The sequence below is a fragment of the Drosophila mojavensis genome, unplaced genomic scaffold (assembly GCF_018153725.1).
Source record: "Drosophila mojavensis isolate 15081-1352.22 unplaced genomic scaffold, ASM1815372v1 contig_36, whole genome shotgun sequence".
NCBI classification, from domain to species: Eukaryota; Metazoa; Arthropoda; class Insecta; order Diptera; family Drosophilidae; genus Drosophila; species Drosophila mojavensis.
In genome coordinates, this window is record NW_025318858.1 from 24,099,959 (window position 1) to 24,112,800 (window position 12,842).

The following is a 12,842-nucleotide window of genomic DNA, read 5'->3' on the forward strand; positions in this document are numbered from 1 at the left end:
ACAGAAGAATTCTAAGCCTCCGTAGGCAGGCTGTCGGCCCCCCAACCCCAACCCCAACTGCTCACATCTGCCAGCGTTTGTCGCCGCGTTTTTATTTTGTTTTCGTCGCGATCGTCGTCGTCGCCGTTGTCGCCGTCGTCGTCGTCGTCTTCGTCGTTTTCTTCGTCTTCCTCGCTGTTTTCTTTCTTTCGCCGTGCAGCAAAAATGTGAGGAAAAGAGGCAAACAAAACAAACGCAAGAAGAAAAAAAAAATAAACGGAATTCGAGCCTTTGACTGAGTTTTTTTTTGAGGGGGGGAAAAACTTCGGAGTGCGCTTTGAGTCAATAAATGCCGAATGTTGAGAAAATTGCAATATTTGCATTTTAATTAAATTGCAAAGAATTTCCGTGTCTCCGTGTTTATGTATGTATATGTGTGTGCGCCCTACAACAACAAAATACACACAAAATATATAATCAAAAGAAAAAAATAAAAGAAAAAATACAAAAAGAAATAAACCAGAAAAAGGCGAAAAGAAATATTGTTCAACAAGTCAAACGAGTTCTTTTGGCTCGCTTTGGCCGTGTGGCCAGCAGCAGCAGCAGCTACAACAACAACAACCAACAACAAATCGACTCAACATCGCATTTGGTGGCAGTGGCAAGCAGCAAGTTTTGTTGTTTGCGCCTTTGGTGAAAAATATTGACAGCATTTAGCCACAAAATGTAAGAAAAACACAGCATAAAGAGAGTATAAAAAGGATAAATAATACAAAAGTACACAAGGGACATTTTTAAAGCGCTATAGCACCATATTTCCAAGATGAAAGGTTAAAGTCGCTTTAGTCACATAGAATTTAATGTTTATCAACAACTTGACCGGGGAGTAATATATAGTCGAACTACTAATACACTGCACAAAACATGTATACCTATCAAAGTATGCCGGCTATGCACTCGTTGTATATGTAAAGTACTCATTGTTGTCTCTATAGCATATGAAAACATAGTCAAAGTTTCAATAGTACTCACTGCAGCATGTTAAATATTCATTAGAGATGGCATTGTGTTCATGCCAATATGTAAAGCTTCAAGTATCACAGCAGGCAAGCGCACATTTAAATATGAATAGTATGCGAATGGGGTCTAGTAGTCACCGGGGCAGCCAAGTACGCATATACAAAAAATAAATAATTCCAATCAGAAGAGGCAATATATTTGATAGATATTATAAATCATTACAATCCAGCTAAGGAAGAAAAGCATTCATAAAAGGCCGACTATATACTAGGTACCAGAAGTAGTAGCAAGAATATACCAGAAGTACTGCAGTACTTAATACGAATTCATACAGAGCCTTCAATAATATACACCGATCTCGAACCTCGAAATATAATATAATAATAATTAGATCAAAATGATTATAGCAAATTTCAAAAAATACTGATCAAATTTAAATTATTTCATATAGAACTCTAAAATATACATATAGTATGGTCACTAATGGAAAAAAAAAATCTATGATCAGAATACAAATATATAGTAATATTACTTTGAGAGACTTATCTAAACATAGAATATTAAACAATTCACCTCAAAATTAGTGCAAATCAAAGTACTCATAGTATTCACTCTATGAGCCTAAACAAATTCATTCTCAAATTTGGCTGCTTCGATAGCGAAAAGCCGCCTAATTAGATGAGCGGCCAGGTAAAAGGTAGCTAACAACAACAAGCCTAACAAGAGCAGTTGCGTCGGCAGCGCCGGCAGCAGCAGCAGCAGCAGCGACAGCAGCAGCGGCAGCAGTGAAAACAACTTGAAATACTCAAATTGGTAATCGAATTTGACTCGTTAAATGATCAGAGCCAAAGTAGACTCAAAATGTGTACACAAAATGAAAAGGCCAAAAAAGGGGAAAAAGACACACACACACACCGACACCGACTCACACTCACACTCACATACATTTTGCTTTTTAACATGCCTTCTGCATCTTCTTCTTCATCTTTTTCTTTTTCTAACTCAATTCTTTTCCAACCGTTTTTCATTTGCCGCTGCTTTGCCTATTGTTCGAGGGAAAAATGTTGTGTGTGAGGAAAATGTGAAAAAAAAAACAAATACAGTTCGAAAGATTCGTTTTTTTTTTTTCGTATTGAAATATACAAGTTCTGATTTTCTACCTGTTTTACAAGCAAAATAGAGAATATCGGTATTTAATCTCTCAATAGGCCAGGTGAACAGTGACTTATCGCTATCTGGCCGGGCGATACGTGAGTCGCCTGCATAAAGTGTCGCCAAACGTGCGGATTCCTGGAAAATCTGGCGACAAGACCTGCAAGTATTTTTAAGCGCCTCTCATCTGGGTGTTTCACGTATTTTCCAAATATACTTTTTTTTTTTTTTTTTTTGGGGAGGGACGTAATAAAAAGTAGTCGAGGCGAAATACTCAGGAAGTGTTTGCCGTCGTGCTCGGATTTCTTAATGCTTCTTGCCATTAAAGTGCATTAAAAATTCCACTGAAAATTATATGAAATAATTACGGAAAGTCGCTCTAAACTGTTTGAGTGTGTGCGTGGTGTGTTTAGGCACTTATAAACCAATTTTCGTGCTGCTGTTAAAAGCCAAAATAGCTTGACATTAAGGCAGGCTAAGACTCTAACTGAAAACGGCCCTAACATTTGGGCCAACAATGGGTTGCAGCGAGTCGAACGGGGGATTTCATTTTTTTTTTTTCGTTTCTTATTTTTTATGGCCCTTAATTTACACTTCCTTCCAAATGCGCTGCGTAGGGCGAGGGAGTGCAAGAGACAGAGAGAGAGAGTGAGAGAAAGAAAAGATCGCCGAGTTCTCGCAACTGTCGGCGACGACCAAAGGCGGGCGGCAAGCGGCAGCAAAAGCGAACAAAATATAATTTTCATTTCCCATTTTCATTCCATGCTTCTCACAGCCGCAGCTGCTGCGTGGCTGCGCTGCTCTGCATATTTTTGCCTTATCAGCGCCGGCGGCACTTGGATGCAGCAGCCTAACGGTAGAGTGTCTCCACTGGAACCTTTTTTTAATTTTTTCATTTTCTGTTTGTTTTTTATGTATTTATCTTTCTGCGCCAGTGCGTCAGATGCGGGTGATTGCCATTGCTGTGACGTATGCGGCGCGACATAACGAACGACTTAGGCAACGAACTTGCAAAACGCAATTTAATGCGCTTTAAATTGCTGAAGACTTCGGTCCGCCCCTCCCGGGCTGGCGTCTAATTGCTGCAATGCTTAGCGCTATACAAACAAAAATTACGCTTTAATCTATTTTTGCCCGGCCTCGCGTACACACAGCAACACTCACACACACACTCACGCACAACGTGCATCAGGCGACGGGCGTGCAGCTGCCCCCTTTTCGCAGACCACACGCGCGCCTCGTGCGCCGTGCCAAGAAAATTACATTAGACGTGGAAGCGGCCGTTGCGCTGTTCGCTGTTCGGGAAAATGCAACGCACCAGACGCCAGTTCCCAGTTCCCAGTTCCAGTCTCCTCTCCGCCATGTCCCCGGTCTTTGTGCCATGCCCATGCTGGCCACCTGCTCCTGCGGCTGCTGCAAACACCCGCTCAGCTCTTGCCCTCAGCACGGCGCTAATTTCTTTGTTGAGTCTCATGCGAGTTGGCACCGCGGACATACGAATGTGCTAGCCTGTGATTAAGTTTGGAATATGTTCATCGTTTTGCGCAAGTGTCTTCATCCGCCAACAGTCCACGGATTGGGGTGCTCTGCTGCTTGGCTATTTGCTGAATTGTGATTGAGTTTGTGCCTGCGGCTGCTCGCTCAGTCGTGCCAGCTGCGCATAAATATCTTCTCTATGCGTATTAAAAGCATAAGACAATAAACATTGTTTATTTCAGAGCAGTTACCGTTGGCCCGACACTGCAAATAGGTCGAAGTAGGGTATGTTCTGGAAGGCAGATGACAAACATTGAGTAGATTATTGAAATTATAATTGATTGAGCCAGTCTCAAATTCAGGTGCTGCCAGTATGCATTAAATATCTTTTACAAGATCAAGATACATTAGCAAATATCTTATTCATATATTAATTGGAACTTGGAACTTGGAACTACTAGAAGGTTTCTTTACAGTTAGCTTTAACAAAAGACTTAGGCAACGAACTTAAATTTGCCATTCCTTAATTTAACTTATGTGAGACTTGCCTTAGCAGTTATGGTTGTAACTGACATGAATGACTTAGACAACGAACTTGCATTTGCTATCATAAACCTAACCGAAACGAATGACTTAGGCAACGAACTTGCACGTGCATAGCTGTTTTTATAGAAAAGGAAGACTGTAAAGAGATATACGTTCTCTACCATAATTAGCAGACGACCAGTAATATTTTTTACTTCGGTATTTTCCACTATATTTATTTATTTTCTTTTTAATTGCGAAAAATAGTTAAGGACTCATATAATATTTATTATATATGCGCAAAGAAACTCGTCAGAAATATATATATACAAATACTAACGTATATACATTATTTAATTTCCCTCGAATTGTTCAACAAGACTTAAAATGACCATCAAAATCTCTCCAGAATCTCCAAAGAATTTTTTCGCATTGGCAAGACCGCTCTCTTTCTCTTTTATTGGTATTTAAAGAATCTAGTCTAATTATAGAGCTGCGTAGCCTGAAGCAGATATCGAAAAACGTGTGCGTAGTAAAAATATATTTTTAAATTAGTTGAATCTTATCTCATGACTATCGAGCGTATCTCGTGGTGGAACAAGCAGCTGGTCTATATTTGATTTAGTTTTCTTTGGAATTCAGTTTTACGATACACATGTGCCGCCAGCATGTATGTGAGTGTATTTGTGTGTGCCAGTGTGTATATTGCACGCTGAATGAGCTAGCAAATGAGGCCCAAAGTCGTAAAGCTGGGCCCACTAACACACTCGATTGAGTTGTTGGGGTGTAACAAGTGTATTTGTGGTTTCGGTGTGGCAAGGCTTAGTATTTGTGTCTCATAGTGATGCCAGTTTGCATTTGCATTTGTCGATCGAGCCCATAAACACTCACTCTACATAATTTGATTGTCTTAATGGGGCCAGCATTCTTTATAGAGCCAAACAACATCATTTCAAATGCGATAAATATAACGAAACGTTACAAATTTATTTTGAAGTTCGATTGGGCAACTTATATACCGCTGCTTATTATTTATGGCAGCGGGCGCGGGTTTACGAACGCTTCACGAGATTAGCTTCTTCGTTGGCTGATTTTGCACTTTTATGACAGCCATAAAATATGCCAAAACAATGGCTTAGGCACTCACCGGCCATGACAATTATTGCTAAATGCTTTTGGCTACCCGAAAAAAACAAAAAAACAAAGCAAAAACACACACACATACTCTCTCACATCTATAAACACGATAGATATAATGCTATACTTGCTTTTGCTTCCGGTTCTCGCCATTCTATTAATACCCCATATAAATTTGCGAAAGATCTCTCTGGGCACAGTGCCATAAACCGCAATGCGGACACCATGCCGTGGGGCAGGTGCAGAACACACACACACACACACCCATACGGTTTCGAGATTAGAAGACACAGACATGACAACCTGCAGCCCATTCCGATTCGGATTCAGATTCCAGTTCAGCCCCAGCCTCAGCCCCAGTCCCAGCCCCAGCCTCAGCCCCAGCCCCAGCCTCAGCCTCAGCCTCAGAGTGCCAGGTTCAGGTTCAGTTTGGGGCTCGGTTTTGCGGGCAATCTGTAATCTGTGTGAGCGTCATTTCATATTTTCTTACACTTTGGAAATTGGTGCACTTGACGTCTTGACGGACGCTGTTTCCCGATAAGATATGATAAATAATATAATAAATGCCGCTAATTAATGGCATTTAATATGGAAAAGAGGCAAAAGCGAAGCTAAATATAGACGAATCGACTATCTGGCTAGCTGTGTTACCAACTCCAACTGTTTCCCTGTCAACTGAGGCATTTTCATTAACAGCTAATTGCCTGAATATAACGATAGCTCTAGTTGCGATTGCAAGTAATAAGCGATTCATAACATTCGATACTTAATTATGAATATATGAAAATAAAAAATAAATAATAATTGAAAGATGATTATCGTTAGTGTACATCAAATCACACTTAATCGATAATGCTCGATAAATTAACATAAAATATATCTGCAAACGGATATGATTTTCAGACTAAAATAATATAGAGCCAATAACTATGCATATTCTCTTTATGTTTATCATAACATTGACTAAAATCGATGAATATCGATTATACATATCTCTGTCAAAGAGGCTAACAAAAACATAGAAACTACTAAAATTTCACTTTTAAATATAAATATTTATTAGAGATAAATTTCGATTACATTGCTTAACTGCGAATAGTACGACATATTCCCATATATCATATTATCAGTATTTTCAAAGACATTTTTAGCCATGCATAGCCAAATATCATCAAGCTAAAAACTGCCAAGATTCCATGAGTGAAAATCATAAATAACTCTATTGTAAGTGGCCCACTTTTTTTTAAAGTACTTGTGTTTGAAAGCGAAATTCAAAGCGCGAATTGTAATGAAAATGAAAAACGCTTTCGTGCTTTGCTGGTCAGCTGAAGCTAAAGTTATTCAAGTGTTGGGGCGTTGGGGCGTTCACTAGCCTTCACTTGCATTTTCGCACTTTTTGTAGCAGAAAATCCCATGCGAACTTCACGCTTTCTTAAATATCTAACTGTCTGCATATTTTCTGCTGGCTTTTGTCTGCTTGGCTGATTGCAAACAACTCGCAGCCGCACAGCATTTTATGGACGATATGCAAGACGCAGATTTGCATCTAAATGAGCTCGATTAATATGCAAACAATTAAAATGTTACTGCTGTTATGGCTTAGGCCACAAGTCGGACTCGACGTTGTACGGCAATTAGAAAGCCATTAGAAATAACTTATTAACAGCCCCCACAACTCAGTTCGCCACGCTCCCGCTGCCCCCCGCTGGCCCGCTGTCTCTCGCCAGTTCTATACCCTTGAGTGAGCGCTGGCTCCGTGTGCCAAGCTCCATCTCGCACATTTCATAAATTACTCAACATTTAATTAAACACGCTCTAAAGCGCTACTTACCACCTACTTAGCCGCCGGTTTTAGACAACAATTTTGCATAATTTGAAGTTAAATCATGAATACCCAACAACTACAACAACAGCAACAATAACGACAACAACAACAACCACAGCAGACAACTGCAGACAAGTTTGACTTTCTGTCTCGTTTCGTTGGCCTTTTTGCAGCGCTCAGGTATATTATCAGTTAATTTTTTCTTTTATGCCCTTTGAATGGGCATTATAAATGTGTTAAGCAATGTGTTACCCATTGCAAAAGACAGCTACCAAGCCATAATTCATATACATTATGATATGGGGAAAAGGTGAGCCGTTGCAGCTATATTTGTTTACGTCTACCCATGCGAAGTCGCTTTTCTGTGTGCTGCTGGCCTAATGAAGCTTTGTTATACTATTTTCTCTTTGCTTTTGAACGGCTTAAGAGTAGTATGATAATATTGTTAAAACTGCAATATGCAATGATTGACTTTATCATATCAACTTGCTTTTATAATTTTCAAATCAAAGTTTTTTAATGCAAACTTTTATATAAGTTCATCTACACTCAGCAGCAAGATTTATATATTAAAGGTTATACATTTGGAGTCTACTGTTTGGCTATTAGGATCTGATTACAATATTTTACATCTGCCATAAATCTGTCAGAGTATTTAGCCCGAGCCAACCACAAAGCTAGTCTCCTCTGTCGTTTCTTACTTTTATAAGCAATTAATGAGAGCGCCTGGACAGCAGAAACATGTGTAGTGCTCATGTAAAGTATCCGCGGCTGGCTATGTGATTTAAAGCGTCTTCCTACCTGACAGCAACTGTACAGGCGTCGTCTGCTCGTCTCCTTGGCTGCCCCAAATTGCGGCGCCACGGTCGGCTGATCAGCGCCGCCCGTTTTCGTCAGTTTATTTGATATCAAAGCCAAATGCGGTGCACAGCAGTCAGCGGAGAGGCATTCGCTGACTGCCGATTGCTATGGGGCTGGCTTTCTTTCCCTTTGGCCAGCGCATTGGATTTTCTTTCGTTTTCTACTTCAGCTTTTTGCCCCTCCTTTGGCTAATTAGTTGAGCCGTAAAGTTTATGCGCATTTCGTTATTGTTTTTTATATGTATACCATTCTGATGGAATTATGGTTATATAGTATTTGTTGTAACTTTTATTTGCCATTAAGTAGATTTTATTAACGCCAGCCTTTACGAGCGCAAAGGCTCGTAAAATGCCAACAACGAAAATTGAGGAAGAAAAGACAGAGAAAGACGGCCCCAGGAAGAGTAATAATTCTTTTTATCTTTTTCAATGCTCAAGATGTGAGCTGACGGTAGACAAATCAAAATCACAATCCAAATCAAAACTACAATATGTCTAATTACAAGTTTGTCATTTGATATTAGACACAGTTGCGTGGCTCTGGCATAGCTGCAGTCGGAGCCACACACACGCAACCACTTGGTGGTGCGCTTTCTAATGTGTTTGGGTATTAGCAGTTCATCTAAACTTATGACAAGTGCAAATCAAACTGACGTTTCCGCAGTAGCTGCTGCAGCAGCCCCGTCTCCCAATCTCCCCATCTCCCAGAGGTAATTTGCGTATGCGCCCGTCAAGTGTCAGGCTGGGGCCTCAAACCAGAACCGGGGGTTCATGTCTAATGCAGCTTTTCTTACTTCTTCAAATAACTCTTCTTGCTGCACCGGTTCGCATTTGCAGTTTATTAAATTACATTTTCATGCCATGGCCATGGCGTTTCCAGGAAGGTACTGACCATCATTATTAAGTTATTAGACGGCCTGATGGACACGCAGCCTGTCCCATACCCTACCTTATATCAATCAGGCATTCAAGCTGTCACATAATTGAGCTCTGCTGCTGCAGCAGCAACTGCTCGCATGCAATCTTCTAACGTAGTCCATTTATTAATTCACTTTTAATTGCTCGCTTTCTTTTTGATCCTGTTGTGATCATCGAGCGATGAGCTGGCACTTTTTATTCTCTTTCGGAGGGTGCCCCCAAACTACGAGATACATATCTATCGCGAGGAACATCACGAACCCAAATACCATGTGAAACTAACAAATTTCTTTTCTTTTTGGGCATTTCCAATTGCTGCGGGCTGCTGAAACAATCTAATAATCATAAATATACCCTGTATTCGAAAGGAGTTGCAGCTGAGCTGAGGTTGGCTTGGAGGCATGAAAATCTTTGTTCAACATATCTTGAGAAATTTTCTTATTATTATCAATTTCGAGTTATGTTTATGCAGAAAGCTGTTTCGATATTATATAGATAATATGATATATATAATAGATCTCACAGCTGACTAGCTTTAATATTCGGTATAGCACCAATTGAATATAAATTATGATCTTTAAATATCAATAAAAATTGACTTTTTCCATTGTAAAATAAATATTTTTGTTCAGAGTTGATTGCAGGGAAGCTAATATATTTTATTTCCTATAAGAGAGATTAATAATATAATTTTCATACACAATCATGAATTTTTTAAGTGCTTTAAGCCTGTAATAATTATTGTTGCAGAACAATTCATGTCTAAGCAAGGGTAACTTTTAGTTGCGCATACCCGTTGAAAGTATTTTAAGTTCTTTCATTTTCCTTTTCCTTTTCTGTTTTTGCTTATCGCGCGAGAAAAATCTCCAAAATTGCAGCAGCCACCGCATACCTTGCTGTTGTTGTTGTTGTTGTTGTTGTTGTCTTCTTCTTGTGTTTTTTGGGGCCACTCGAATGTGCCGAATATGAAAAGTGTTAGTCATGGTCTTGTTAACTAAATTGTTGACCACGAAATTTGCTGGCCAGCACTTATTCGCCTCTATCCCCCTCTCTCTCTCTCTCTCTCTCTATCTTCCTCTGTTCATCCATGTCATTTGGGCTATCTTTCTGCTGTTCTGTGGTTGATCCCATCCCATCCAATCCAATTTCAACACAATAAAAATTTCAGATTTGTATTTTTGTTGTTTGATTTTTAAATGTTTTTGTATATATGTGTGCGTGTGTGTGTGTGCCATCAGTTTTAGAACGTCAATATTTCAGCTGAAACACCAGCATAGAGTCGAGCAGAGCCGAGACCCTTTTAGCCTTTGAACCTTTTGGCTACGCAGGTAGTTTTCTGCTGTTGCCTGCCACTGGAGCTTCTTTTGTCTCGTCTTCATTCGAGTTTAGTTTCGGTTTTTGTATCCATTCTGCGGCATTTTCCTCGTTTGAATTTCAAATTGCGCTGCTGCAGATGCCTGGACAATGCGTAAGCCGCTCGCGGCCCATCAGCGTGATGAGCTTCATCAGTCGGCTAAGCGCGTTAGTGCAGTTATCAGTCTATTAGCTGCCATCTATCAAGTGGCCCCAAGAACAAGACGTCTCCAGGCCAGCGAGCTCCAAGCGTGGGCAGGGATTACTTGGTCACGTTTGTGCTCTATGTTTATGGCGTACGATTTGTCTATAAAATATGTGTAGAACTGTTTATTAGGGGTTTACGTCGTGGTTGATTTGCAGAGCCACAGCTTAGGGCATATATAAATAAGTCGGGAGTAGCTAACTAAAATACACTCTGACCATGCCGTAGGGGTAATTTATATGTCTTAAATTATACATCTAATCTATTTTCCTCTCATTTTGCAGCACAAAATGGCGCCTGCTGCTGGACGTAGCGTAGGGCATACGCAGTCGGCGATATGCGAATAACGCCATGTTGGGTCTTTCAGCATACCCAAGCAAGAGGAAGAAACAAAACAGCAAAAGCAACAGAAAGCCCCAAAAAACAAACGAAATGTTTAAGAGTGCGAGTTCGACGGCGAGTTCTGTGAACTCCAACAACAGCAGCAACAGTAACAGCAACAGCAACAGCAAAGCAAACACAAGACGGCGTGCCACGCCCAGAACGCCCCAGAAAGATTACACAATGTTTCACAGATGCCGGCGACGCGGCCGGCACAGCTCAAGGTCAACATTACCCGCCACAAACACGAACAGCTGCTGCCGGAGCTGGACTGGTCTGCTCTGGCTGCTCCTAGTCTCCTGCTGCCTGTTTGGGAGCAGCGCGGCGGGCGCGTCGGACAAGGAGCGCGAACGACGTCTGGAGGTCTTTGAGGGCGTGCCCATTGACCATCAGATCGGTTATATCGGTGACTTTGACAGCATTGACAGCGGCCCGCCCTACATCATTGTGGCGGAGGCGGGCGTTGAAACGGATTTGGCCATCGATCGCACCACGGGCGAAATACGCACCAAGGTGCGCCTGGACAGAGAGACGCGGGCATCGTACAGCCTCGTTGCCATACCCCTGAGTGGCCTGAATGTACGCGTCGTGGTCACGGTGCGGGATGAGAACGACAATGCGCCCACGTTCCCGCAGCCGGCCATGCACATCGAGTTCCCGGAGAATACGCCGCGCGAGGTGAAGCGCACGCTGCTGCCGGCTCGAGACTTGGATCTGGAGCCGTACAACACGCAGCGCTACAATATTGTCTCCGGCAATGTGAACGATGCCTTTCGCCTGTCCTCGCATAGGGAACGGGACGGCGTACTATATCTCGATCTGCAGATCAGCGGATTTCTGGACAGGGAGACAACGCCCGCGTATAGTCTGCTGATAGAGGCTCTGGACGGCGGGACGCCGCCTCTGAGAGGCCTGATGACCGTCAATATAACCATACAGGATGTCAACGACAATCAGCCGATCTTCAATCAGAGTCGTTACTTCGCCACGGTGCCGGAGAACGCCACAGTGGGCACCAGCGTGCTCCAGGTGTACGCCTCCGATACGGATGCCGATGAGAACGGCCTGGTGGAGTATGCCATCAATCGCAGGCAGAGCGACAAGGAGCAAATGTTTCGCATTGATGCGCACACGGGTGCCGTCTATATCAACAAGCCGCTGGACTTTGAGACCAAGGAGCTGCACGAGTTGGTCGTCGTGGCCAAGGATCATGGCGAGCAGCCACTGGAGACGACAGCCTTTGTGTCGATCAGAGTCACAGACGTCAATGACAATCAGCCAACGATCAATGTGATCTTTCTGAGCGAGGATGCCTCGCCCAAGATCTCGGAGTCGGCACAGCCGGGCGAGTTTGTCGCTCGCATCTCCGTCCACGATCCGGACTCGAAGACGGAGTACGCCAATGTGAATGTCTCGCTGAATGGAGGCGATGGCCACTTCGCCCTGACCACGCGTGACAATAGCATCTACTTGGTCATTGTCAATCTGCCGCTGGATCGTGAGGCCACCTCCAACTACACATTGAGCGTTGTGGCCACGGACAAAGGCACGCCGCCCTTGCATGCCACCAAGTCCATTTTTCTGCGTGTCACGGATGTCAACGACAATGCGCCCGAGTTCGAGCAGGATGTGTACCATGCCAACGTCATGGAGGTGGCCGATCCGGGCACCTCGGTGCTGCAGGTGATGGCCCGCGATCGGGACGAAGGCAGCAATGCGGCATTGAGCTATGCCCTGGCCGATACGCCCGATACGCACGCTCAGTGGTTCCAGATCGATGCCCAGACGGGCCTGATAACCACACGCTCGCACATTGACTGCGAAACGGAGCCGGTGCCGCAGCTGACGGTGATCGCCCGCGATGGCGGACAGCCGCCACTCAGCTCCACGGCCACGGTGCTCGTCACCATACACGATGTCAACGACAACGAACCGATCTTCGATCAGAGCTTCTACAATGTCTCCGTTGCCGAGAACGAGCCCGTGGGCAGGTGTATACTCAAGGTGAGTC

General features: G+C 42.9%; 1 protein-coding gene across 1 annotated transcript in view; it reads left to right on the forward strand.

The window, feature by feature from the left end:
* The first annotated feature begins 442 nt into the window (after positions 1 to 442).
* LOC6577682 (protein dachsous) overlaps positions 443 to 12,842 on the forward strand; it is an 86,439-nt gene continuing 74,039 nt past the window's right edge. The window contains exons 1-2 of the mRNA XM_002003596.4: positions 443 to 705; positions 10,735 to 12,835. Of these exons, the coding sequence (XP_002003632.3) occupies positions 10,802 to 12,835 (2,034 nt within the window). The 5' untranslated portion in view covers positions 443 to 705; positions 10,735 to 10,801. The remainder of the gene's footprint in view (positions 706 to 10,734; positions 12,836 to 12,842) is intronic.